We start from the raw sequence: 27241 nt of genomic DNA on the forward strand, positions 1-27241 counted from the left end.
TTCAATCATTGAGAAGATTTAATATACCACTGAAATGTCAAAGGTGTGCTCACTTTTTTGTTCTAGTTTATGCTGATAAAAATAACTTTTACTCACCGATCATCTGAGCGATTGTCTTCTCATACTCGGCAACAATCTTTCTGTAAAACAATTTAAAAACACATTGATTATCCATCCATCCATATCCACCCCGTTTTCCACATTTCTTCACCTCATCTCATTGACTTCGAGGCTGCGGTCCTCATACTTCCCCTTCCATTCGCTCACTTCCACCTCTTTGGTGATGATCTAAAAAAAAATGTGATGAAAACTAGAATGTTGACACAAAGATAAATATGATAAATTATACATTCATGAAAGTATGCACCTCTTCTTTAATGAGAGCGAGAACGGCCTGTTTCTCCTCCTCACTGATGCAGATAGAGTCCAGGATCTGACTTCCTGTTTTTTGCATCGCACTTCCTTCGGACTTGTTTTTCCATTCACTCTGGTCTTCATTGTGCTGCAGGATGAGGAAAACAGATGCTTCAAATTGCATTTTTGGATTAGTGAGAGAGCAGACTTATTTCTTGAGGAAATAAATATTAATTTCAACAGCTCCCCTTTAATCATCTACATATAAAGTGTCTTAAACTTGTATTTTACTTTAAATTTTGTCCTACCAAACACCCACATAGCACCACCTCTGCCCTTCTTTGGATTATAAGAGGCCCACTCTAATCTCCTAAATGATAATCTTAATCCGTCTGTCACTTTAGGAATGTGATGGCCATCATATCAGACATGCAGGTCATTGTGCTGCAGAGTTGACAATGGTGTGTGGAATTTGCTAATAGCACTAAAAAAATCTACAGTGTTTGTCAATTAAAAAGTAAAATTGGATACAATTAAAAATTATATATATATATATATATTTATAGTTGCTGGAGGGTTGTAGGATTAACATTTCAGGGGCAAAAACGCTTACTTGGTCAATTCAATGCCTCACATTTCACTGTAAAGCAGTAAAACCATGTGACTTCACTCAGCCAATCAAATAAATATAATACATTTTAAAATCTATAATAAAATGTAATAACATAATTGTATATTACAGGCATATTGTATATTATAACAATAATATAATTACCAAGAAAATTAAGTCTTTGTGATTTGATTAGAGCCACATTCTAATACATTTCGCTCTTGTAATAAGGTAATGTAGGACGTGCATGCATGCAGTATGTTCTCATGAGGATTAAGCATGTATATGTATAAACTAAATTACACAGTATAGTCAAAAAACTAAACATACTATATGCAAGTCATTTGTTTTTTGTAAATTAGGCTGCAACATTAATCGATTAAATCGATTCCACTGTACTGCATAACGTGTTAGAAATGCAGTAATAGCAGTATATTGTATTATACAGGAGTAAATATTCTCTGGTGGATCACGGACCCTTCAGGTTGGGTCACATACAGCTTGCCAGAAATAATTTTTCCTTTCATTTATTTAATAATACCACCTTAACATTTGACAACCAAACAATTACACAAGGCGACTCAGTAAAGAATCTGGGTATTATCTTCGACCCAACTCTCTTGTTTGAGTCACATTAAGAGTGTTACTAAAACAGCCTTCTTTCATCTCCGTAATATCGCTAAAATTCGTTCTATTTTATCCACTAGCGACGCTGAGATTATTATTCATACGTTCGTTACGTCTCGTCTCGACTACTGTAACGTATTATTTTCGGGTCTCCCTATGTCTAGCATTAAAAGATTACAATTGGTACAAAATGCGGCTGCTAGACTTTTGACAAGAACAAGAACGTTTGATCATATTACGCCTATACTGGCTCACCTGCACTGGCTTCCTGTGCACTTAAGATGTGACTTTAAGGTTTTACTACTTACGTATAAAATACTACACGGTCTAGCTCCAGCCTATCTTGCCGATTGTATTGTACCGTATGTCCCGGCAAGAAATCTGCGTTCAAAGAACTCCGGCTTATTAGTGATTCCCAGAGCCCAAAAAAAGTCTGCGGGCTATAGAGCGTTTTCTATTCGGGCTCCAGTACTATGGAATGCCCTCCCGGTAACAATTAGAGATGCTACCTCAGTAGAAGCATTTAAGTCCCATCTTAAAACTCATTTGTATACTCTAGCCTTTAAATAGACCCCCCTTTTAGACCAGTTGATCTGCCGTTTCTTTGCTTTTCTCCTCTGCTCCCCTCTCCCTTGTGGAGGGGGGGGGGGGGGGGGGGGGGGGGGGGGCAGACACAGGTCCGGTGGTCCAGAGTCGGGACCCGGGGTGGACCGCTCGCCTGTGCATCGGTTGGGGACATCTCTGCACTGCTGACCCGTCTCCGCTCGGGATGGTTTCCTGCTGGCCCCACTATGGACTGGACTCTTACTATTATGTTGGATCCACTATGGACTAGACTCTCACAATATTATGTCAGACCCACTCGACATCCATTGCATTCGGTCTCCCCTAGAGGGGGGGGGTTACCCACATATGCGGTCCTCTCCAAGGTTTCTCATAGTCATTCACATCGACGTCCCACTGGGGTGAGTTTTTCCTAGCCCTTATGTGGGCTCTGTACCGAGGATGTCGTTGTGGCTTGTGCAGCCCTTTGAGACACTTGTGATTTAGGGCTATATAAATAAACATTGATTGATTGATTGATTTTTAAATGAAATGTTTAAATAATTGTCTTCTTCTTTATTCTACCCAATGCAGAGATATATGTAAAATACTATATAAATGTATGGTCTTATTTAGTGCAATTTTAACTCACTTAATGTTATACTGTATGTATGCATATTATCACGTACATTGTCCTCGTTTCCTTAATAATGTGCTCTGCAATGCATTTTGGAGAATTATTTATGTTTGAAAATGACATAGGACCTCCATAAGATCCAATCGGTTCATAACTAGAACCCCCTCATTACATCTCATCACAAGTTTCTACTAAAGGTACATATAAATTAAATATAGAGTGGAACCTAAATTTACGAACTTAATTGGTTCTTGAACAGAGTTCGTAAATGGAAAAGTGTGTACATTGAAGCACATTTCAATGTAAATATGAATAATAGTTCCAGTCTTGACCATTTTTTTAGTTAAAGCTTTGAACACAAGGAGCTGATGAATCAACTGTCTTTATTAACAAGCAAAAACAACAACGACAAGCTGAAACTCTGATGTATGCGCTGCTCTGCCAACATGCGCACACACGGAATAGTCCCTTTGGTGCCCCTTTACAAACGATCAGAAATCACAAAATCCTTAACTTTGACAACCATGTTGCTATAATGATAAACATTTTAAAAAGTAAAATCCACTTACAGTATAGTATATTAACATCGGCAAGGGCCTCTCATGAGCAGAGGGTGAAGGGGGCAGGGGACGTGTTTGTGTGCTTTTGGAAGACACCCCACTGAACGCGGGTAGGTAGTCTTCTAGAGACATAGAGGCATATTTGGCGCGATCTAAAATTTGTTAAACCGAAAAGTTCGCAAATAGAGGGGTTCGTAAATTGAGGTTCCAATGTATTGTTGTAATTAAAGGCTATTTTAAAAAATATGTTTGGTTTGACGACAGTAAAAGTAGGTCGCAACTTGATGACCAGGGAAAATGTGGGTACAGGGTGACATCAAATGAACACCTGTGATACAAACAGTAGGAATACAGGCCCAATTTTTAAATCAAGTGAATAAAGAATATTTCTCACCAGTGTGCAGCTGTCTGGATCATCTGGTTTGGAGGTCACATGGCATACTGAAATGAATCAATTTACGTTACAGGGACTAGAAATTAGGCTTTCTAATACTGTGTGCGTAAATCGAACCCATCAATAATATTGCAGTAAGCTGGTGACTGTATTTCTAAAAGATATATTGTGTAATTAATTGTCAAGATTGCTATTTTGGTTAGTTGTGTTGCAGCAGCACCATTTATTTCTGCAACACATTGTCCAGTTCTTATCTTTTGCACAACTTCCTAGTAAATAGTCATGAGAGTATGCTGCAGATACACAATGTTGGAAGCAATCAATGATTCCCTTCTAAGAATCCACCTACTGGATGTGTGTTATGTTCTGAGTGAGGATGTGTTTACATGACAAGGCATGTCTTGTTGTTTATCTTCTCATGCAGATAAGCACTGACTGACCGCAATGTACAGTCACAGTAGTCATTACTCACTGTGTCAATGCAGTTAATCATTTATTCTGGATGTATGTGTAACATTAAGGCACGGGTGACCTTCTCGCTGTCCCTGATTGATCGAAAATTGTTTGCTAAACTTTAACTTATACCTGTTCCTGGGGCAATAGTGTCCTTCTGGGAGTAAAAACTGAGCTATTTACCAGTATGTGTGGACAGAAGCACATACTACTACCAGTGTTGGGACTAACGCGTTACTGTAACGCCGTTACTATCGGCGGTAAATAGTAATCTAACGCGTTCTTTTTTATATTCAGTAACTCAGTTACCGTTACTACATGATGCGTTACTGCGTTATTTTTATGTAGTATCGGCTAGAAACTGAGAAGATCTGAGTGTTCAGCGCTGCGGAAGAGGCAACAAGAAAGAGGCGCGCCGCGCGCTGTCTGTGTGTACTAGTGTGTGTGTGTGTGTGTGTGTGTGTGTGTGTGTGTGTGTGTGTGTGTGTGTGTGTGTGTGTGTGTGTGGGAGGGGGCGTGTCTGTGTCTACTAACAAGACGTCATGGCGAACCCCAAAGCCGAGTTTCTTAAAATGGAGATATTTTCAGTATGTTTCTTTTATCGACCACAAAGAAAAGAACATTTTAGTTGAATGTAAGTTGTATAGGATCAAAGATCCTATTCTCGCAATTCAAATATGCTGAAACAGCTACAAAAACAACATGCTTCGACGAAGCTAGTAAAGAAACACACACTTCACCTCCACCTCCAAAAGCGGCTGGATTTTAACGAGGCACTGCACACTGAAGGTACACACACTCTGTCAATTCTCTTATATACTCTTTCATTCTACACTTCTAGAGTGTTTGATTATCACATCACTCTAAATGTTTAGACTATAAAGTTCACAAACCTAAAGAGGGATACTAGTGGGCCAGGCTAATATTTCCTTTTCTCTAAACTAAGTGGGGAAATGTGTAGAGTGTTCTGGGCTTTAGACATGATTTTATTTCAGAATTCCTTGAGATAAAAAAAACGCCTGGTTAGGCTTTATGTATGTAGTGTGCCTTTCTTGGTTTACAGCTATGTTGTTATTATGCTGTTTGTTACTTATGTATGTTATGTTGCAGCTATTTAAAATAGTTTTGTCAATTTGTTCTGGTCTGAAACAAATTGGCCCTTTGGAACATATCTTTGTCTTTGTGTGTTGTATGTAGACCACATTGCTTAGCAGAGTTCAGTAATGCAAATGCATGTCAAGTTGATCAACAGATTGTATTATTCTCCAGTGCAATAACAGTACTGAAATGAAGGCTAAAAGGGCATTAAATGGGGCCTTAAAAAAATTAAAATATATATATAAGTAACTAAATAGTTACTTTTCACAGTAACGCATTACTTTTTGGTTTAAGTAACTGAGTTAGTAACTGAGTTACTTTTGAAATAAAGTAACTAGTAACTGTAAATAGTTACTGGTTTTCAGTAACTAACCCAACACTGACTACTACACAACAAATGAGTGATAATCCACTTATCCATGTACTTACTGCTTTGCTCTTTGTCCGGTTTGACAGCTGTGCTGCTGGCCAGCTTCTCTTCGTCCGTAGCGTGGCCGCCATGTCCATCCTTCACGAAGGCAAACATGATCGACAATGCAAAACGAACACAACTAAACGTGTATGGTGCTAATGAACACACAGCTCACCTTTCCGCTCAGGTCCTTTTGCTGATCCGGCTTTATTTTACTTAACTTTCTGAAAATAAAGATAAAGATCATGATTTGAGGGTTCTTTCATTATGCTATATTGATCTTCCAGAGAAAACCATTTTTGGTCGGAAAAAAAGATGTAAAATAGAAAAACTGTGCTTCTCTGTAATGGTCTTGTTTGAAGCATTTGGAAATACAAAAAAAATACTTTGATTATTAACAAAAATATATATAATTATAAAATACATTAAATAACAAAAAATATTCAAAACTCAAAGATTTGTGCCATAAAATAATTATCTTAAAGTGCGCTGTTTTAGGATCATAATACAAGTGTGTGTGAAATTAACTTAAGTTAAATTAAAATGTACTTAATAAAATACCAATATATGTACACAAATGCAATTTTATTGTCAGAATGTCATCCAGAACCCTTTTTTTAACGTTTTACTTGAATGGATGTCATTCACTTGCACGAAACTTGGTAACTGTTTTATCTAAAGTTCTTTCAGGCTGAATTTTGCCAGCGAGCACACCAGTCGGAGTCTCCTCAATCATTTATTTTAAGATGACATATGCATTGATCTGATCCCTGACCATACAGCAGTTAAGCTAAAAGAGCTTTTACGGTCAAAATACATTGCATGATTAATCCTAATGTTTACATAATTAATGCAATATATTTGATTAATCACAATAAAATATATAATGAAGAAGTCCAAAGAACACTGACTAAACATCAGAAGGAACTTGAGGAATTAGAAGCGTTATAACTCTCTTCTAGAATGATGATAATGGAAAAGGATATCATTGGCGTTTCTATGGTAAGTGTACTATGCAGATACACCACAAGAGGTTGCTGTCCTACAAAACAATGATGTTAGCTGTACATGATATCAACTATTTCTGTATATTGTGCAATGCGCATCATCACGCGTTCTTAATTTGTGTAAATTTTTTTGATCAAATATTTGGGGGGATCTTGCTGCAGGATATCACAAATGATTATATTACATTGTCTTACACTAACATTAACTGCAGGTCTAGATGGTGTTTCCAACACTATTCTAATCCAAATTATTAACACTGCCAAACACCCACTGGACACTTTATTAGGTACACTTACATAACCAGGAATTCTATTTTCACAAAGATGTTGCTCAGTTATTAATTGCCACTGTCAGAGTTATTACGATGTTTATTATTGTTGTTTGCAGCTGTGTAGATAAAATAGGTCTCTATTATTTCTATATTTAAAACAGAATTTTTCAAATGCCTTGAAACAAAGTAATAAACGAGCATCTGATACAACAGTTGGTTCACTGTGCACAATAGCGTGCATTCTCTTTGTGTTTTCCTTCTCCTTCACAGACAAAGCAATGTTTGTTCAGCTTCAAAGTGATAATCACCATTCAGCTAGAGGAGTCTCAAAGTGGAAGATTACTGTGATTTGATGGTTGGTGCAGTTCTTTGTAAAAATGTGTTGTGTTTCTATCTACAGTGTTGTACTCACTTGTTAATTGTACTGCTGACCTCACTGGAGCACTCCTGGTTGCAGGCCTGCTTAACTGGATCGCAGGTCACATTGCCGTTGAGCAGGTCATGATGCAGGGAGTGGTCACCATGGCTCGGTACTAATTTCGGGTCGGCGGTCACAGGAGCTTCATCGTCCACCTCTGAGGGATCGGGTTTGTTCAGCACAGAGTGGACTGGCAGAGATGGAGGCCTCTGTGCTTGAGGGGGAGGTTTTGATGGTGGTGTTACAGTCAGATTGAGATTTTGGCTCAGACCAAAGCTATTGTTGTTGGGGGACGAGTTGGTCAGGTTGTTGAGGGCGTCCACTTCATCCTGGTTGGAAATCTTGTGGACAAAGGGCTCTATTAACAAAAAGAGGAAAAGTAGTGTGTAGTGTGTTTGTTCGTACATGAACTGTAATGCAGTTGTGTGCCGTCAGGACCAGCAAAGCCTTCTCTGCTGGCCTAACATAACCAGAAATCATGATCATAATTAAAGATAAAAGTATTTTTTTAATTTAATTTCCCTAAATATCTAAAAGTATTCATATTCTCTTCATGTCATATTATGCTCCTTCCAGCGCGGTGTTTTTTAGGTTATAGAGTTTTTATCCAATCAAAATTCAGCTAGCTCGTGTTGCCATGTTGTACCAAATCTGCCCGAAGCCTTCAGAATCCTTAATGCAAGCATCCGTGCACTGTCAGTGAACGCCGGGTACAGACAGTTGCGATAGCCAATCAGATCACAAGTTGTTGTCAGTAAAGCCTTCTAGATGGCCTAAGGCAGATATATATATATATATAGTGATGTTATAAGCTAGGTAACATAAGAACTCAATTACCCAGCATGCCACAGTAGTGACGAGCATGCGCAGTAGCCGCGTTTAGCCATGCCGGCAGCGGGATGTTTTTGATGAGCACCTTGTAGGGTAAACTTTAAGAACTCAGCAAACACGCCTCGTCTGCATCTTTTATGATTAGACAAGACAACACATACGTATATTTGTAAGGCCATTTTAAAAAAAGGACATTTAAAGAGAAACTACATCTTGTGAGACGATGTCGGCCAACCCCGGAAGCTCGAATGGGTGCTACAGATTGTGAGTTCAGATATTTTATTTCTTTACTTTTTCACGTTTGATATGATTTTTGCAATTTTAATGTTTTGAGGCTTGTTTTTTCAATTACATTGAGTCAATGTGTGATTTTACGAGAGGGACAAGCGGCAAAAAATGCATGGATGGATGAATGTATTATTTATGTTTTAATTATTCCTTGTACCCTTAACCTTAAAAAGCACAGAATTTCAACAACAACTGGAAAACAAATACTGTTTTTATGTTTTACTCCTTTTATACCGCACATACTTTTGAAGTAGGCACTAGATGGCAGTAAAAGCACATACTTCGAGCTCAATGTCAAATTACTGGTCTGTTTTAATATTAGTAATATTTAATTACATTTAGAGAAAAAAACTCAAAGCCTTCCTTATTCTGAGTTTTTCTTAAATTGCCGAGATACCTGTGGCAGTGAGGGCGTGGTCAATATGACATAATTTGCTATGATGCATATATTTTCTTTAAAAATGCAAAAAATATATACATACATTTAAAAATAATCTTATTATTAATTGGTCGGGGTGGGACGGGGGCGTGGTTGGGGCGTGGCTAAAAGGGGAGGAGTATATTTACAGCTAGAATTCACCAAGTCAAGTATTTCATAGATTATATATATATATGTACTTTATTATATATATATATTTATTTTATTATATATATATATATATATATATATATATATATATATAAAATAAATACTTGAATTTCAGTGTTCATTTATTTACACATATACACACACATAACACTCATCTACTCATTGTTGAGTTAAGGGTTGAATTGTCCATCCTTGTTCTATTCTCTGTCACTATTTTTTGAACCATGCTGAAAACCTCTGATGATGCATTCTATGTGGCACGCACAAAAGTGCTTTCATCAAATGCACTAGATGGCAGTATTGTCCTGTTTAAGAGTGTCACAACATTGCTGTTTACGGCAGACAAACGGCTTTACGGTATACAAAAACGTGACTGCTGTTGTTGTGTGTTGTTGCCGCGCTGGGAGGACGATAATGAAACTGCCTAACAATAAACCCACATAAGAAACCAAGAACTCGCCCTCCATCATTCTACAGTTATAACGTTATTGGGCAGGTATGCTGTTTATGTTGTGGGTTAGCGGACTCAGGTCCTCATGGACCTGAGTCCGCCTGAATTTCGGGAGAAAATTTGTCCCGGGAGGTTTTCGGGAGAGGCGCTGAATTTCGGGAGTCTCCCGGAAAATCCGGGAGGGTTGGCAAGTATGATCTGGACCACAGATCATGACACCACTGTTATTTGTAGATTGCTGTCCGCGGGTATATCTTGGCTATATTAAAGTACGTCCACATCGCAGACACTGAAGGTGACAGAGTGGCCAAGCATGCCAGTGAAAATAGTGAAAATGTAAGAAAAGTAGTAATTAATAAATGTATTAATTAAAACTAGCAATTAATACTAATATACTTGGTCATCTATAGCACAAAGCTGACACAAAGATTGGCCTTTAAATATATATATCTGTTTTTAGCAGACACTGAAGGTGACAGAGTGGCCAAGCATGCCAGTGAAAATAGTGAAAATGTAAGAAAAGTAGTAATTAATAAATGTATTAATTAAAACTAGCAATTAATACTAATATACTTGGTCATCTATAGCACAAAGCTGACACAAAGATTGGCCTTTAAATATATATATGTTTTTAGAGTCTTTTTTTTTTTTTTTTTAATAAAAAAAAAATACCAAAATGGCCCACTACTTACTTTGACTTTTCAGTAGACGGCCCTTGGTGGAAAAGGTTTACACACCAATGATCTAAAATATTAGAAGCCATTGAAAAAAAAAAAAACTATGGACAAAGTTTAGTTCGTTAAACATTTTAAATGATACCAACTTATGAATTAATTAACTGGAAAAATTACAGCAACAATAATAGACTGTTAAATGTGTAACTGAACATTAACATTTTCACACAGGCAGAATTTATTACACACTAGATTATGCAGTTACACAATCATAATATTTTGTAATTAATATGAAAAATATATTCTTGCAAGGGAAAAATTACAAAAATGTAAGAAAAAAAGTAGCAAATTGACAAATTGGAATGTAATGAGAAAACGCTGAAAAGTCCTAACTAGTAATTAATGATATACTTAGTCACCTATAACACAAAAGTTTGTCGTGTGTATATGGTATCTGTTTTTTCTTTCTTTTTTTTTTTTTACAAAATAAAATATCAAAATGGCCCCCACACATTTTTGACCTTTCAGTATGCAGCCCTTGGTGGAAAAAGTTTGGACATCCATGGTTTAAACATTCTCATCCACTGTCAAGACAATTGTCCCAAGGATTTTAACCCTTAAGTGGTGAGCTCCCTTCTCATGTTAGAACACTTAAAATGGCTGCAGGCTTCCTTTCACAGCCTGTTAACAGCAAGCTAACGACCACAGCAGCAGACGGTTGAGTCATACTTCTCGTGCTGTATAATACAGAACTTTCCGTTAGTGAAAACCACTCCCCCTCACATGCACTGTTAAAACCTTCCAGTGCCCACTCTACAGACAATAAACATCCTCATTCTTGTGTGAATCATGTTTCTGGCTTTATCTTGAGTAAGTCAAAGGTTATTCAATGTGTTTTGCCGGCCCAACTAATGAAAAAAAAAGTTCCTCTGAAGTTACTCCCCACATTTTGGGATCTCTATTGACACTCACACCCTTCTGAGAGGGAACAGCTGTAGATGAGCCCCACCCAGTCAGACAGGGCACTCAGCACCACGTGGCCTCGCAACAACGTCAACATCAACTACCCTTTTTTTGCTCATGAAAGAAAGTGGATGAGAAAATGCAAAATAAAAGTACTACAGGTTTCTTCATTACACATGACAACTCATACAGCAATTATCAAGCACTACAAGTCTCCTTTGAGGCATCAGTCTAATTATAGTACACCAGTGAATCTTATTCATCAAAATTGTACATTTGGAACAGAGCATGTGAAAGGAAGGGAGACTGTTATATTAGACAAACATATCTTCCATTTTCTATAACGTTTGTCCTCATAAGGTCATAGGTGACCTAGAGCAGGGGTTCTTAACCTTTTGATCTCAGGGCACAACTTTTCTACTACAGAAATTAACACTGAATTGGTAATTTGACTCTTGATATGAATCATATTCAAAAATAATATCTAACCTACTTAGTTTAACTGAAAACATGTTCTCAAATGATATGAAACCATGTGTTAATCCCAAAGATTATTATCAAGGTTTAGGTCAGGCTGATTACAAAAATAAATATTAATCAAATATACTGCAAAAGAATGGACTCAAAAACTGATGAATAATACATTTATATACAGTTACAGTGCTAAAATAAATACATTCCAACAAAATGAGTAATAATAATAATAATAATATATGTTTCTTAAATAAAATGTCAATAAAATTAAAGAGCAAATGAAAATACAGCTTCACCACTTTAGTCATCATTTTTGCGCTTAAAAAACTTATTTATGACTTTAGAGCTCCAGACTTTTTCTCTTTCAGAATGTCATTAATGCCGCAAGTGGTGGAAAAGGGTATTACAACTGAGTGTCGCTGCGGCCCATGCAGACCACAGCTGAGAAGCAGATTTTTTTCGCGGCCCAACAATGGTTAAGAAACACTGATCTAGGGAATATCCAAGCTGACTTTGGGTGAGAGGCTTGATTCACCCTAGACTGGTCGGCAGTAGGGTTGGGCGTCATTGGAATTTGGTTGATTCCGCTTCTGATTTCAGTCCCCAACGATTCTCGATTCAAATTTTTAAACAGGCAGTCAAAAAAGTTTCACTTTATCCTTGAAAACCTCGTAAAAACATTTACATATATCCTGTGTTTTGTGTGTTAGAGGTAGGGATGTTTGGATCAGGGTTTTATGCTGCCGATTCCCATCACCCATGAGTGAAATCGGATGATACTGATCACATGTATCAATTGTACATTTTTAAATGCACATGTATTTATGGTGAGTGCTACTGACAGAGCACACATAACACAATATTTAAAATAGTTCCTTATTATCTTTTATTACATACAGTATGTTTGCTGAGATAGGCTCCAGCACCTAGAAAATGAATGGATGGATGGATGTTTGATCAAAACAAAATCAATAAACTAAGGAAAAAACTATTGTACTATCTATTACTCATATAAATCATTTGGTTTTCGCCCTCAAAGTCCTCCTCTGTCCAGGCCCAATTAATGATTCTCTGTTTGTGTAAACATTAGCAAAATCGAAAAGTATTTTGTGACAATAGGAATATTGGTTGAATTTATTTAGCATAATTCAAGTAAAAATACTACCCTTGGTATCAACACTGTCGATTCAAAGCTCGATGCTTCTTCCTCTTATGCGTATGCCTCGCACTGTCATGGCATCCCCTATATTATTTATTATTCTCTTTCTAACTCTACTTGTTGATTTCCTGTTATTAAATGCTTATATTTTTCTGTAATGCTCTTGCATCTACTCTTAAACTTTACTAAGCACTTTTTTTCGTGTTGTTTCAAACTATCGTAGCAGCTAGCTCAGCTATTAGCATGCCTGATTCTGCTTGCTCTTCATCTACAGTTGGTCTGGGTTATTGTTTGCCTCATCCCTTACTTGAAGCGTTCGTGAAAAATGTGTGAAGAATGCACTACCGACCTGATAAGATCTGATAAGTCCGAAAGAGAAAAAGATGATACAACATTATCTGCTCAAAGATGCTACCTGGTGGTTATTTGTGTACACTGCAGCCAGTCCTGGATAGTCCCACTCACACGAAGGATTCTCACAAGAATGAGGCAAAAATACAATCTTACCTATTTTTTGTGACACATGTTCAGCCTTGTCCTACAGTAATACTTAGGAACTGTAGTTTATCTGCCGAAATGGAGGATAAGCATACTTGCCAACCGTCCCGAATTTTCCGGGAGACTCCCGGATTTCAATGCCTCTCCCGAAAATCTTCCGTGACAACCATTCTCCCGAATTTCTCCCGATTTCCAGCCGGACTTAAGGCACGCCCCCTCCAGGTCCGTGCGGACTTGAGTGAGGACAGCGTGTCGTCACGTCCGCTTTTCCTTCATATAAACAACGTGCCGGCCCAGTCACGTTATAACATCTACGGCTTTTGGAGAGTGCACAACTGCACACACAACAAGAAGGAGACGAAGCAGAAGAACGAAGAAGAGACAATCATGGCGATGACGAGTGACAGAGAATAGAACGAGGATGGACAATTCAACCCTAAACTCATATTCCTTTCCTGCAAATTAAATTTCACAGATGCTGCCTGTAATGGAGTGATCTAAGTTGTTTGTTGCCATCTCCTGGTGAATGTTGGGTATAGTGTTCTGTGGTTACTTTTTGGTTGGCCAACGGTTTACGTTGTATTGCGCACCCTGACGGCAAGTGTGGGAGTCGGTTATGAAGTATGAAGTAAAGAGACGTAACGTCATCACCTCGCCTGGTTATTGACTCCAACCCAGAATATTACACTGCCCATACCTATGCTCCTTCAAAGGCTGTGCTACTGGCTGCAAAGCATTGCACTTTCAAATACAACAATGAGTAGAGGAGTGTTATGTGTGTATATGTGTAAATAAATGAACACTGAAATTCATGTATTTCTTTTATATATATATATATATATATATATATATATATATATATATATATGTATATATATATATATATATATATATATATATTAGAGATGCGCGGATAGGCAAATATTTCATCCGCAACCGCAGCAGAAAGTCGTCAACCATCCGCCATCCACCCGTTGTAACGTTTGATCAGAACTGCATCCGCCCGCCATCCGCCCGGTATATCTAATATAGACGATGCAAGGCATTAGTGAGGCACCTGCCAACTACTCCGGTTTTCCCGTAATTCGTACGGTTTTCATCAACCTATTCCGGGTTACGGGTGCAGTGATAAAAAAATACGGTTTTTCATTAATTTAAAAAAAAAAAGGGTAAAAACTACGCGAATTGCACCTTGTGCAGAAAAGATTTTTCGATCAGACACGGAGGAATTAGCGATGTAAAAGACCACTTTGGGACAAAAAAACACAAGTCTAATGCCGTTGCTAGCGATACAAGTGGAAAACTTTCAACGTTTTTCGTCGCCCAAACAGATTCTTTGGATGTGATAAATGCCGAAGTTTTATTTACGGAGGCAATAATTGAGCATGGACTTCCAATCGCACTGGCTGATCACATGGGACAGTTACATGTTTGTAATGCAACCTTTAAAAATCATTACGCGGTGATCGCGGTCCCAAAAATAAACTTTTCTTGCATGATAATGTCCAGAAAAATTTGCTTTATATTACTATAGAGTCCTTTTAACGAATGAGTTTGATGGTTTATCACAAACCTTAAATGAAAGAAGTCCTTTGTTCTCTTGCACTTTGGCCTTGCTTCCTGTTTGGTGCGCAATCCTGTCGGCTGTATTTCACAGCACGACATACTGTTAAAAGTGTTTATACTATTTATGCTTTCAAGTCCAAGTTGAAGAAATCTTGTTAAATGTTGACAGCATAACTACCAAAATACAGAAGTATGTCCTTAATATTTTTGCAGTGCTATTTCTGTTGAAAAGTTAAAATGATTACATTAGAGATGTGATGTGCCACTTTTCAAAGTGTCTGATGGCTTAAATTAATTTTCATTAATTTTTCATATTTTGAATTCTTTTGAAAGGCTTACAAAAAAACTACATTTGAATTGTAATTCCATGCTATTGACAGGACTATTAATTTTAATGAAGTTAGCTTACCATGTTTACAGTATGATAATTGTGATAGAAATGTGAATTTTAGGCACAGAATATTTTTTACAATTGAACAAGGCAGTAGATTATACAAGCTTGGACAGAAAGTTAATAATGACACCAATTTTTTTTTTTATGGAATTGTTTAGTACTGTTTTACCATTTGTTTACTTTAAAAAGTGTTTATACTGTTTATACTTTCAATTAACAAATTGAAGTCTTGTGAAAGGTTGACAGGATAACTGGCATTAACTGTCAAAATAATTTCAAACTATTGAAGTTAGCTTACAGAATAAACATGTCAATCAACCCATATGATTTTTGCTGTAATATTTTTGTTTTGAAAAGTCACTGTGACTGATAGAAAAGTGATGGTTTTAGCAACATTTTAACCTGTCTGAATGCTAATAATCATTTTGCGTCGGGGGGCGAAGCCCTGAACCCTCCACCAGGACTTTGTCCTGGACCTACCGGGGCCTGCGGCCCTTGGACCCTGGCTACTAGGTTTTTCTGATTTCAAAAGTTGGCAGGTATGGTGAGGTTATAAAGCTTTTGCCTGTTAAAGAAAGGAGACTGATCCAATGCAGCACAGTCTTTCGCGTGCCACGCTGTCACGACCCAGACGCACACCAGTGCGCAATCATATGGGAGCCGCGCTGAGCGCACCTCCAAGCGCGTCTCGCTGCCGGCGACGGCCAGGTATGGCCAGGTATGGGCCCACGCTCCAGCGCCATCCATTTTCAGGGCTAGTTGATTCGGCAGGTGGGTTGTTACACACTCCTTAGCGGGTTCCGACTTCCATGGCCACCGTCCTGCTCTCTATATAAATCAGGGTGAGCCCCACCCCTTTCGTGAGCGCACTGCGCGCGGAGTGACCCCTGTTACGCGCCCCCGGCAACAGGGGTGGCGGGCAGGTAAGCTGCGCGGGCGGAGCGCGCGGAGTGACCCATGTTACGAGCCCCCGGCCACGGGGGTGGCGGGCAGGTAAGCTGCTTACCTGCTGCACGTGACGCCGGCCGCGGCGAAGGCGGACGAGGCGGGGTGTCGGTGCGGTGGGCGCGGTAGTGACCCTGGACGTGCGTCGGGCCCTTCTCGCGGATCGCCTCAGCTACGGCTCCCGGTGGGGCCCTCTCGGGGGAAGGGGCCTCGGTCCCGGACCCCGGCGAGGCGTCCCTTCTCCGCTCCGTAAAAGTGTCCATCTCTTTTCTTTTTTTTTCTTCTGTTGTGGCATATGCAGCAGGTGCCTGCTCGTTTTTCGTATGTGGGTAACAACATTTAACTATGTATATATATTTCCGAATTGGTTTAACTGCCACCCGCAAAAAAATAAAATAAAATAAAAATTAAAAAAAATAATTGATCCACCCGACCCGACCCGCACGCGGATAAAATCTTATTTTTTTAAATTTCATCCGCCCGATCCGCGGATAATCCGCGGACTCCGCGGTTGTGCCCGCAAACCGCGTATCTCTAATATATATATATATATATATATATATATATATATATATATATAAGAAATACTTGAATTTCAGTGAATTCTAGCTATAAATATACTCCTCCCCCCTTAACCCAGCCCCCGACCCCGCCCACCTCAACACCCCCACCCACCCCCACCCCCATCTCCCGAATTTGGAGGTCTCAAAGGTTGGCAAGTATGAGGATAAGTGATTTAGGAGTAGCTTCACATGGTGTATGGCGGTAAGAGGTTAGCTTCTTAGCCACCTCTATGGCAGCGAAATCTTGCGGTTGGCATACTGAGCATCAAAAATAGGAATTTACATTTAAAAATGTGGACGATTCCGGGATAATTGGCATGTAAGACCAGATTGATGCCCGATGCCCAACCCTAACTGGGACATATCTTCCCCACTACACACAGACCGCACTGCAGATTATAAAGCTAAACCAGGGGTAGGGAACCTATGGCTCTAGAGCCAGATGTGGCTCTTTTGATGACTGCATCTGGCTCTCAGATAAATCTTAGCTGACATTGCTTAACACGATAAGTAATGAATAATTCAGCTGGTAATCACAGTGTTAAAAATAACGTTCAAAATATAAAACATTCTCATGCATTTTAATCCATCCATCCATCCGTTTTTTACCGCACCTGTTCAAGTAGTCGCATTAATGGTAAGAAGTATTTTATTTATTATTGGTTAGCTTCAGAATAACAATGTTATTTAAAAGAATAAGAGACTTATTATACTCTAAAAATGTTGGTCTTACTTAAAAATGCATGCATCTAGTTGTATTCAGTGTTAAAAAATATTATATGGCTCTCACGGAAATACATTTTAAAATATTTGGCTTTCATGGCTCTCTCAGCCAAAAAGGTTCCCGACCCCTGAGCTAAACTTTACGTTGGGAGTTTAAAGACACACTGCTTTTGTATGCAACGTAAAACATTCTAGCAAAAAATCAGTTTTTTTCATATATTACAATTTTTCCATAAGAACCATACAGATAATGCTCTAGGTATTGCTGAGGGGCTTATCTACCTAAATCACGAAGAGATAATAACCGGAGAGAGGCTGTTTTGTCTGAAATTTGAAAACTAAATATCTATAGTATTAGTAATAATGCATGGGAGGAAACCATAGCCCTCCTTGACCACATAGATGTTTATGAGTAAATTGCACAGCAGCAATTTAACTAATGTTGTAATAATAGTCATACCAGTAATGTACAAACTGCTCAGGAGCATTTATTTCACACCAACACAGTAGCGCAACTAAAATGTTATAAAGTACATGTAGAGGTAGATGAAGCTGCTGGTTGATAACGACTCATGTTACAATGGTACCTCACGATACAAGCTGTCTCTCGGCTAATTGTTATGCTTGTGAGAAAAAAAAACACTGGAACAAAGAAAGTGAGTGTGAAAGACAGTGCTGTGTAGAGATGGATATAATTTACATTTGAACTGATAGACTAGTATTTTTTTATACTTTAATCATATAAATTACATGCATAATACATTCAAAAATAAGAAATACAATCCGCTATAAATTGCCATAATTATTGCAGCAATAGAGAACATGTTTGTTTGTATTGTTTGATTCTTAAAATTCCAGAGGTTCCTGAATGCAATCTAGCTTGTCCTAACGGTCATTGGTGCATAATGAGAAAGTGCAATGTTGTTACTGTGGCTACAGTGGCTAACACTACGGCGCTAGCAGTGTTATGAGGGCTGCTGTTGGTGTGTTAAGGTCGGCAGTAAGAGATTTTCAAGGTATCAGCTGCAACACCGAATAAATTAAAACTCGTTTCCCTCAGTACCGCTGTACTTCAAATGCAGCTACTGCCATCTTTTGGAGTTAACCAAATGCTACATCAACAACTGTCAATGTCAACGTTTTTTGACCCGCCGCTAATGAGAGACCGTGGCATAAGACATCTGAGACATCTCACCTGTGTGTGTGGAGTTGTCCAGCTGACTCAGCAATTTCACAACACCTGGAGATTCAGCCTCTGGGGTCTCAAAGGTCCCCTCCGAGTCGGAACTATAAAGAGAGAATTTAGTGAATGTTTGTTGTGTGGATCACGCTACGAAAAATGTATGGAAACTATTTAAGCAAGAATGTCATGAATGCAATGTTTGCTGTATGGAGAAAAGTATACATGTGCTTGTCAGTCCCATGAAGGTGCCTACAAAATTTTGGCAGGATACACCTAAATACTCTAAAGTTACAGTGGGTGTTTCATTGAGGGCATTTAAGTATGAGTAGAGTAGAACAAGTTGCCTCTATATTGAATATATATATATATATATATATATATATATATATATATATATATATATATATATATATAGTCGTGCTCATAAGTTTACATACCCTGGGAGAATTTATGATTTCTTGGCCATTCTTCAGAGAATATGAATGATAACACAAAAACGTTTCTTCCACTCATGCTTAATGGTTGTGTGAAGCTATTTATTGGCAAACAACTGTGTTTACTCTTTTTAAATCAAAATGACAAAAGAAAGTACCCAAATGACCCTGATCAAAAGTTTACATACACCAGTGCCTTTGATCTGATAACATGCACAAAAGTTGACACAAACAGGTTTGAATGGCTAATCAAGGTTCCAATCTTCACCTGTGACCTGTTTGTTTGTAATTAATGTTTGTAATTAATGTGTGTGTATTAAAGGTCAGTGAGTTTCTGGGCTTCTGACAGACCATTGCGTCTTTCATCCAGTGCTACACAGATGTTTCTGGATTCTGAGTCATGGGGAAGGCACAATAATTGTCAAAGGTTCTGCGAGAAAAGATAATTGAACTGCATAAAACAGGAAAGGGGTATAAAAAGATATCCAAGGAATTGAGAATGCCAATCAGCAGTGTTCAAACACTGATTAAGAAGTGGAAAATGAGGGATTCAGGTAGACCAGCAAAGATTTCAGCCACAACTGCCAGGAAAATTGTTCGAGATGCAAAGAAAAATCAACAAATAACTTCAGCTGAAATACAGGACTCTGAAAAATTGTGGTGTGGCTGTTTCAAGATGCACAATACGAAGGCACTTGAAGAAAAATGGGCTGCATGGTCGAGTGGCCAAAAAGTTCAATTTTAGTCTCATCACTCCAAATTACTTTGTTCCAGAAGTTTTGAGGCTTGTCTCTGTGCTGTTTGGCGTAATGTAAGCGGGATACTTTGTGACATTTGCGCAGAAATGGCTTTCTTCTGGCGACTCAACCATGCAGCCCATTTGTATATATATATATATATATATATATATATATATATGTGTGTGTGTGTGTGCATATAATAGTGTGTATATATATATATATATATATATATATATATATATATATATATGTGTGTGTGTGTGTGTGTGTGTGTGTGTGTGTGTGTGTGTGTGTGTGTGTGTGTGTGTGTGTGTGTGTGTGTGTGTGTGTGTGTGTGTGTGTGTGTGTGTGTATGTATGTATATATATATGTATATGACACCAAAGTTTGCAAATAGATATGATCAAAATAGTATCAATCTCACAGATTTCCGAGCCATTTTAATAGACAATAAGAACATCAGTCACGTGATCGTGATGTAGCGTTAGGAGCCACAGATCCCTTCCCAATCAACAAATGAAGCAGACTTTGTGAGAGCCAACAATGATTATTTTGGGAAAAGTTATGATCTAGAACCATATATTTTTGAGCCCGAGTACAAGAAGGATGAGCAATAATTTTTAGAAGCCGAGTGGTAAACTGATGCAGCTTTATTGTAACACTACAGCACCAGCAGCATTGCTAGGTGCTAAACATGCAAACGAACCATATTAAAACAAACACTTACTGTACAATTTCCACTCTCGCTGGGATGCAGACCAATGAGACGCTCACATAATTCAGTTTAGGTATGAGATTCAATCACAATCGTCTCAAAGGGTTTAGAAATTATTTTTTTGCCACAACTACGTCTTTTTCACCATTTTTTGGGATGCCAAAGTCGACCAGTCTCTCAATCCATGGCCACATTTGGCTACCAGCAGGTGAGAGATGCATTAATTATAACATACAATTTACTTTTAGCAAGTTTGAAACAAAGCAGAAGCAGCCCCTGGCTTAGTCTGTCAACAATATCAGTGTAAACTAGCATTAGCTCACTGAAATCAATGCACCGCTAAAATAGTCTGTCTATAAAAACAATATCACTCATATTTGGTTAATTTTCAGCTCACAACATATAAATGGAGTATTGATGGTGGTTTCTGGATGTTTTTAAAGAATATAATGGGCGCAATAGAGGACCCTTGATCTGTTGACTCAATTGTTAGCCATTTATTTACGATTTCAAATGCATAAAAAAGGCAAGCACATGTGTTTTTGTCTTACATAAGGATTTTTAGTATATCTCTTTTTAATTTTTGTGTATTTCCAGTATGACTGATCTGATAATATGGTCAGAGTGCAGACATGTTACTACAGTAATGTCAAATCTACGGAAATTGATATTCGGAGCGGTATATTCAAATGGCCGACTGAATTTGTGGCATTTTGTAATGTTCAGACGGTATTTTCACCTACTTTGTGGATTGTAAATACAGTTAGATATGGTTTAATGGATACAATGAAACACAGTTAAGCATATAAAGTCAACTTGTTTTTCCACTCTACTGGTATTTTACGCTTTGTGAGAAATTTCAAGTCAATCCGACATGCGATGAAAATTCTGGATTTAGTTATGTGTGGGCCAGGGAGTATTTTTCAAACAAAGAAAAACATCAATGCCAGGGTGCATGTATAATGGAGGCAAGCCAGAGAGGCTTGGAGAGTATGAAATCTCACTCCCTGACAACTTCAAAAAGTAGTGCTGGCTGCAGGGCTGCCGGCTCGGGCTTTTAGCCTATCACACAGCACACTCGCCTTTCATGCCTAAAACCCGTGTTCGCGTCCCGCTCGGAGCAGCGGTTGCAGGGGGGCTGAACCAGCTGGGTTATACATGTTTTTACAAATGTTTACCTTTTTGTGTGTGGCAGTTCACAAATAAGTTAAAGTTAAAGTTAAAGTACCAATGATTGTCACACACACTAGGTGTGGTGAAATTTGTCCTCTGCATTTGACCCATCCCCTTGATCACCCCCTGGAAGGTGAGGGGAGCGGTGCCGCGCCCGGGAATCATTATTGGTGATTTAACCCCCAATTCCAACCCTTAATGCTGAGTGTCAAGCAGGTAGGTAATGGGTCCCATTTTTATAGTCTTTGGTATGACTCAGCCGGGGTTTGAACTCACAACCTACCGATCTCAGGGCAGACACTCTAACCACTAGGCCACTGAGACGGTTGAGTCTGTCAAACAAATACAGTTGTCTAATGTTGTTGTTTTCATATACAGTGGTACCTCAACTTAAGGGTCCCCCAACTTAAATAAATAAATGATAAATGGGTTGTACTTGTATAGCGCTTTTCTACCTTCAAGGTACTCAAAGCGCTTTGACACTACTTCCACATTTACCCATTCACACACACATTCACACACTGATGGAGGGAGCTGCCATGCAAGGCGCTAACCAGCACCCATCAGGAGCAAGGGTGAAGTGTCTTGCTCAGGACACAACGGACATGACGAGGTTGGTACTAGGTGGGGATTGAACCAGGGACCCTCGGGTTGCGCACGGCCACTCTTCCACTGCGCCACGCCGTCCCCAACTTACGAGTGTTTTCAGATAAGAACTGTCTCTGTTTTAGGTTGCAAGCAAAAATTGGGAGTTAAAAGCATCCCCACCATTAGATGGCATAGTAAATATCACAGTGAACCCCATAAGATCTGCCCCAAAACATCTGGGACATATTGGACATAATATGTAGTATTTATTGCTGTTTTTTTTGTTTTTTTTTGTATGGGTTTTACTTTTGTAGCTCAATGTAGAAATAGCATCGATAAAGTGTCAGCTGGTTACATCAACTCTGTTCCTTTATTGTCTTGCACTGTATGTCCTTTGTGTTATTTTTGTGTGGACGGTTTGAACATGCACTGGAACCACATACTGTACTTTCACCATTGTGGGATAAGTAAAGTTATCCTATCCTAGAGATGGACATAACTTAGTTTTCCAACAATGAGAAGGAAGAAAGTGAGTGTAAAGACAGTGCTGAGAAGAAGTGGATCAGTGAAAAAGAAGTGGATGACTTTTTACTACCTAAAAACATTGCCAAGATCAGAGGAAATATGTCAAGAGCAGACTTAGAAAGACTAATCCATGCCTTTATCTCCAACTGGTTAGACTTCTGTAAACACCTTCTCATTGGGCTCTAATTGAGCTGTAAAGCAGCTGCAGTACATCCAAAATGCTGCTGCTCGAGTCCTGACTCGAACCAGGAAATACGTCCATATTAGTCTAGTGCTTAGATCACTGCACTGGCTTCCTGTTGCTCAGAGAATAGACTTTAAAACAGCTCTGCTGGTGTTCAAGTCTTTTCATGGTCTTGTGCCAAAGACCATCTCTGACATGTTAGAACCACATGAACCATCTCTGGAGTGGTCTCCTGCTGGTGCCCAGAGTCAGAATCAAACATTGCGAGGCTATGTTTCAGTTTTTTGCTCCTAATATCTGGATTAGTCTACAAGAAGATTTGAGACAGGCCTCAACGTCAATGAAGAAATCCAGGTTGAAAACATTTTTAATTGTGCATATGACAACTGAAAGTATTTTATCTACACTCCTTGATTTGAATTTGATTAATTTTATGATGATCATCCATCCATTCGTTCATTTTCTACCACTTGTCGCTTTCAGGTTCGCGGGTGGTTCTGCAGCCTATCCCAGGTGCTTTTGTGATGATTATATTATTTATTACAGATTATATTATTTTATTGGTATTATGATTATTTTTATGATCATTTAATGTTTTATTTGCCTTCTTGTAATTTTCTGTAAAGCACTTTGAAATTCCTTGTGTACGAATTTGGCTCTATAAGTAAACTTCCTAAGTCATTGAATTAAAAAAATAAATCATCAAAAACATGACGTGTGGCGTGTCACCAACTTGTCACTGCTAGTGTGCACCATACTCGAGCAAAATGAGTAACGCCAGCTAAGACTGTTAAATAATAAACGTCTTGACATTTATCCATGAAAATATGGGGAAGCTGCAGATGATGTGTTTGACTGAGAAGTAGCTGAAAAGAGATACCGTAGAAGTCCACTCTCCAAGCTAAATACTGTACATTTTTACATTACTTCATAAAACTATAGCGGTTAGTAGTACGTTCTATGGTTTTGATTTAAGCGCTCCATCACATAACCAATTAAGCTGGTAAATTGAGGGAATACTAAAATATATAACAAAAATACATTAGGTATATATTCTTAGTTTTTTTTCTTAGCCTTTTTTATTGATAAAGTGTTGTGTTATTTGACCGAATTTCATGGTTTTCTTAGCATAAGCAGAAAACAATAGAAAGCGGCGTTTAAAAAAAACAAGTCAGCTTTATTTCGAGCCAGAGGAAAAGGGGAAGTGAGGAAATAAAGCAGGAGGGAGGTCCAACCAGACCACCTGCATCCTTTGCCCCTTAGTAGGGACTCACTGTCCCAACATGTTCACACACAAAAGACGCAGTCTTTTGACTGCCTCAACAGTGAGCCCAAATGATTTGCTTAACAGTGGAGGGCGTGAAAAGAAAAGCCGTGAAACAGTTAGAATCACTACCAGACACTTTAACCCAAATCAAAACATCCCGCACTTTAATGAAAAACTGAATTTGGAAGAAAGCTGCCAAACTTAACCATACTCCTGATAAAAGCTCACAATGCTAATCATACATATCCACCATTTACTCTGCACTCTCACATCCAACACACGCACTCTGGATCTCATCCCAGTGATGGCCCCATGCCCGCAATCTTGTATGGTTACTTAGAAACTAGAAGTGGATGGGAAAAAAACCTAAAAGGATTGGAAACTGTGGTTTCCCTTCAACCCTCCCCCAACTTTCTGCAATCAGTCACAAATGGGGCCCTGAACTCATCTTTCTACACACCCTAAACACACATAATAACATACTGTAAGACAAGGGTTCTTAACATTTTTGATCTCGGGGCCCAACTTTTCCACTACAAAGGGGTCTGCAGCCCACTCAAATATTAACACTGAATTAGTAATCTTACTCTTGATTTTATATTCATACTCAATGATTATATCCATCCATCCATTTTCTACCGCTTGTCCCTCTCGGGGTCACGGGGGGTGCTGGAGCCTATCTCAGCTGCATTCGGGCGGAAGATTATATGTCTAACCTAATTACAAATCACAATCTTGTCGAATTATATACTCTCTCTGATTGGTCAAAAGCCCCTCGTGAGACTACAGGGCGCAATGTTTGCTACAAACTTAGAAACCCAGTTGGCCATACTCATACTCATTTGGTCATTACTGCCACACGTGGTTGAAAAGTGTATTACAACTGAGTAGCGCTGCAGCCAATACAGACCACAGCTGAGAAAGAGGTATCTTTTTGGCGGCGCCCTATGGTTAAGAAACACTGCTGTAAGATGCACTTTAGTTTCAGTCTCAAAGGACCTCAGCATCCATCACTGTGGGTGGGTGGGTGGGTGTGCGTGTGTACATCCACCACCTGTCAGAGTGACTCAGGCATAGAGGGCTACACTGTGAAAATGTTCGTTGTAAATTCACAGCAAATTACTGTATTACTTTCACAATGACATAATGAATTGTGAAATATCTTTACAGCAATTTACTGTAACTGCACAGCTGTGATTTTACAGTTCACTAAAATAAAATTACAACTATATGCTGTAACTTGACAGATTTATTTTTATAGTTAATTACGCTTTCAGTTTTACAGCACACCACCACTTATTTGTACAATAGTGTGCGACCTAGTCTACAAATCCCCTTATTAGACAAATCAATTTGAATTTACAGTAATTTGTTGTGATATCACAGAGGACTGATCACAGCATTTTACTGTGAAGTAACGTGATCAAAGCATTTACTGTGAAGTAACAGTTAATTGCTGTGATGACCCATTTGTTGAAGTCAGAACAGTACATTTTGATTACAGTATTTTACTGTGGAAAAAATACTGTTAAATGCTGTGAAATCCTGGTACATTTTTACAGTGTCATCAGTGATATCGCCTAAACACAGGCAGTTAGGCAAATACAGTACTGGACTTAAGCCCACTCAGACCCACCTGTAGCCCCACTGTCTCCGTGTTTACGCTCACTGTCATCACAAGCTTAAATGCGAGTATCTTACTTGTCATCTAGCTGCCCGTCGTTCCCCGCAACCCCCGTCACCGCCGACCACGTCCACTTGGCCCACTGGACCGGAGACAACCAGGACATCACTGCGCCGCTTCTGAGTTGGAGAACGCTGGCTCTTGTTCCTGACTGAGCGTTCGTCCCCCCTCTCAACCAAGAAGGATTCTAAATATAAACTGCTCTTGTTTTCTCTTTGAACGTGTCACTTCCTCCCCAGCCTTCCCATCCTCTGCAGGCAAAAACACGTCTGGCCTGTCCGTCTGTACTGCAGCTACTGTTTCTGTCGTCTGATTTTGCTCTCCGGTGCAGATTAGTGGAGCATCAGTGGTCACTCCTCCTCTCACTGGGAGGAACGATCAGCTGGTCGCTCTGCTGCTTCCACATGTTTGCATGGCTTCCCCGGGAGCCTGCCTCTCCCTTCTTTGTAGCGCCTCCTCCCCGCCTTGTGAAGCACAAGAGGCAAAGCTTCCCCCTTTATGAGGCAGAGAGACGACCGACTCGGGTTACTCTGGGACACACGACCAAATAGGAAGGAAAAGACGTAAAATGTTGTTTTATGAGGCACACAGTACTGTGTACATATGTGGGCGCCTATGCACATGTTTTATACTGCAGACTACTGCACTCACAGGCATCATTAAAACAAATGTCTTGTCATTAACTCATCTGAAATAAAATGTTAAACTAATTGGAGAATCAATGTCTTTCGTTGCTTTGAATAAAAAAGAGTCATGTAGCTTTGAGTGTCTTTAAAAAGAGCCAAATACTGAACTTTTTCAGCAAGATGATCAAAGGTGAGATCATAGACCAAAAAGCAATGATGAAGCAGTGATGTCATAGCATTGCCAGAGACTTTCTGAATATCTAATCAGACTGCTCAATGTCATCACTACACTGCACACTGCCCGTGGGTGGTATACTGTAGTGCAACCTCAAAAGTAATACATTGTTTTACTTTTAGTTACAATTTGTTGTGTTGCTGGGAAGTTGTGAGTGTTTTTGTTTTGTGATGGCAATGCGTCACGCAGTCATATATGTATGTACCTACCCTACATGCTCACAAATAACCCCACGCACTGGTGAACTTAGAGAAAGAGGCCATGTTCAGCGGAATGTGTGATACCACTGATCAGGACTACCGTATTTATCATACCATAGGGTGCATCGGATTATACGGCGTATTAAAGGGGTCATATTATGATTTTTTTCTATATTCAAAACAC

At 39.0% G+C, this 27241-nt stretch overlaps 1 protein-coding gene across 5 annotated transcripts in view; it reads right to left on the reverse strand.

Annotated features, from left to right (window-relative positions):
- The window catches only part of LOC133623284 (transforming acidic coiled-coil-containing protein 1-like), a 55512-nt gene that overhangs the window by 7802 nt on the left and 20469 nt on the right, over nt 1-27241 (reverse strand). For 4 of the 5 annotated variants that reach the window (XM_061986447.1, XM_061986443.1, XM_061986448.1 and 1 more), the window contains 8 exons: nt 18699-18790; nt 7380-7743; nt 5864-5912; nt 5706-5784; nt 3726-3772; nt 368-502; nt 212-288; nt 97-140 (listed from right to left, as the gene is read on the reverse strand). In XM_061986447.1, coding sequence (XP_061842431.1) covers nt 97-140; nt 212-288; nt 368-502; nt 3726-3772; nt 5706-5784; nt 5864-5912; nt 7380-7743; nt 18699-18790 — 887 coding nt within the window. Of the gene's footprint in view, nt 1-96; nt 141-211; nt 289-367; nt 503-3725; nt 3773-5705; nt 5785-5863; nt 5913-7379; nt 7744-18698; nt 18791-26013; nt 26446-27241 lie in introns of those variants that run through there. The other variant, XM_061986445.1, reaches the window with a different exon arrangement.

This window comes from Nerophis lumbriciformis, linkage group LG12 (assembly GCF_033978685.3).
Source record: "Nerophis lumbriciformis linkage group LG12, RoL_Nlum_v2.1, whole genome shotgun sequence".
Taxonomy (NCBI): Eukaryota; Metazoa; Chordata; class Actinopteri; order Syngnathiformes; family Syngnathidae; genus Nerophis; species Nerophis lumbriciformis.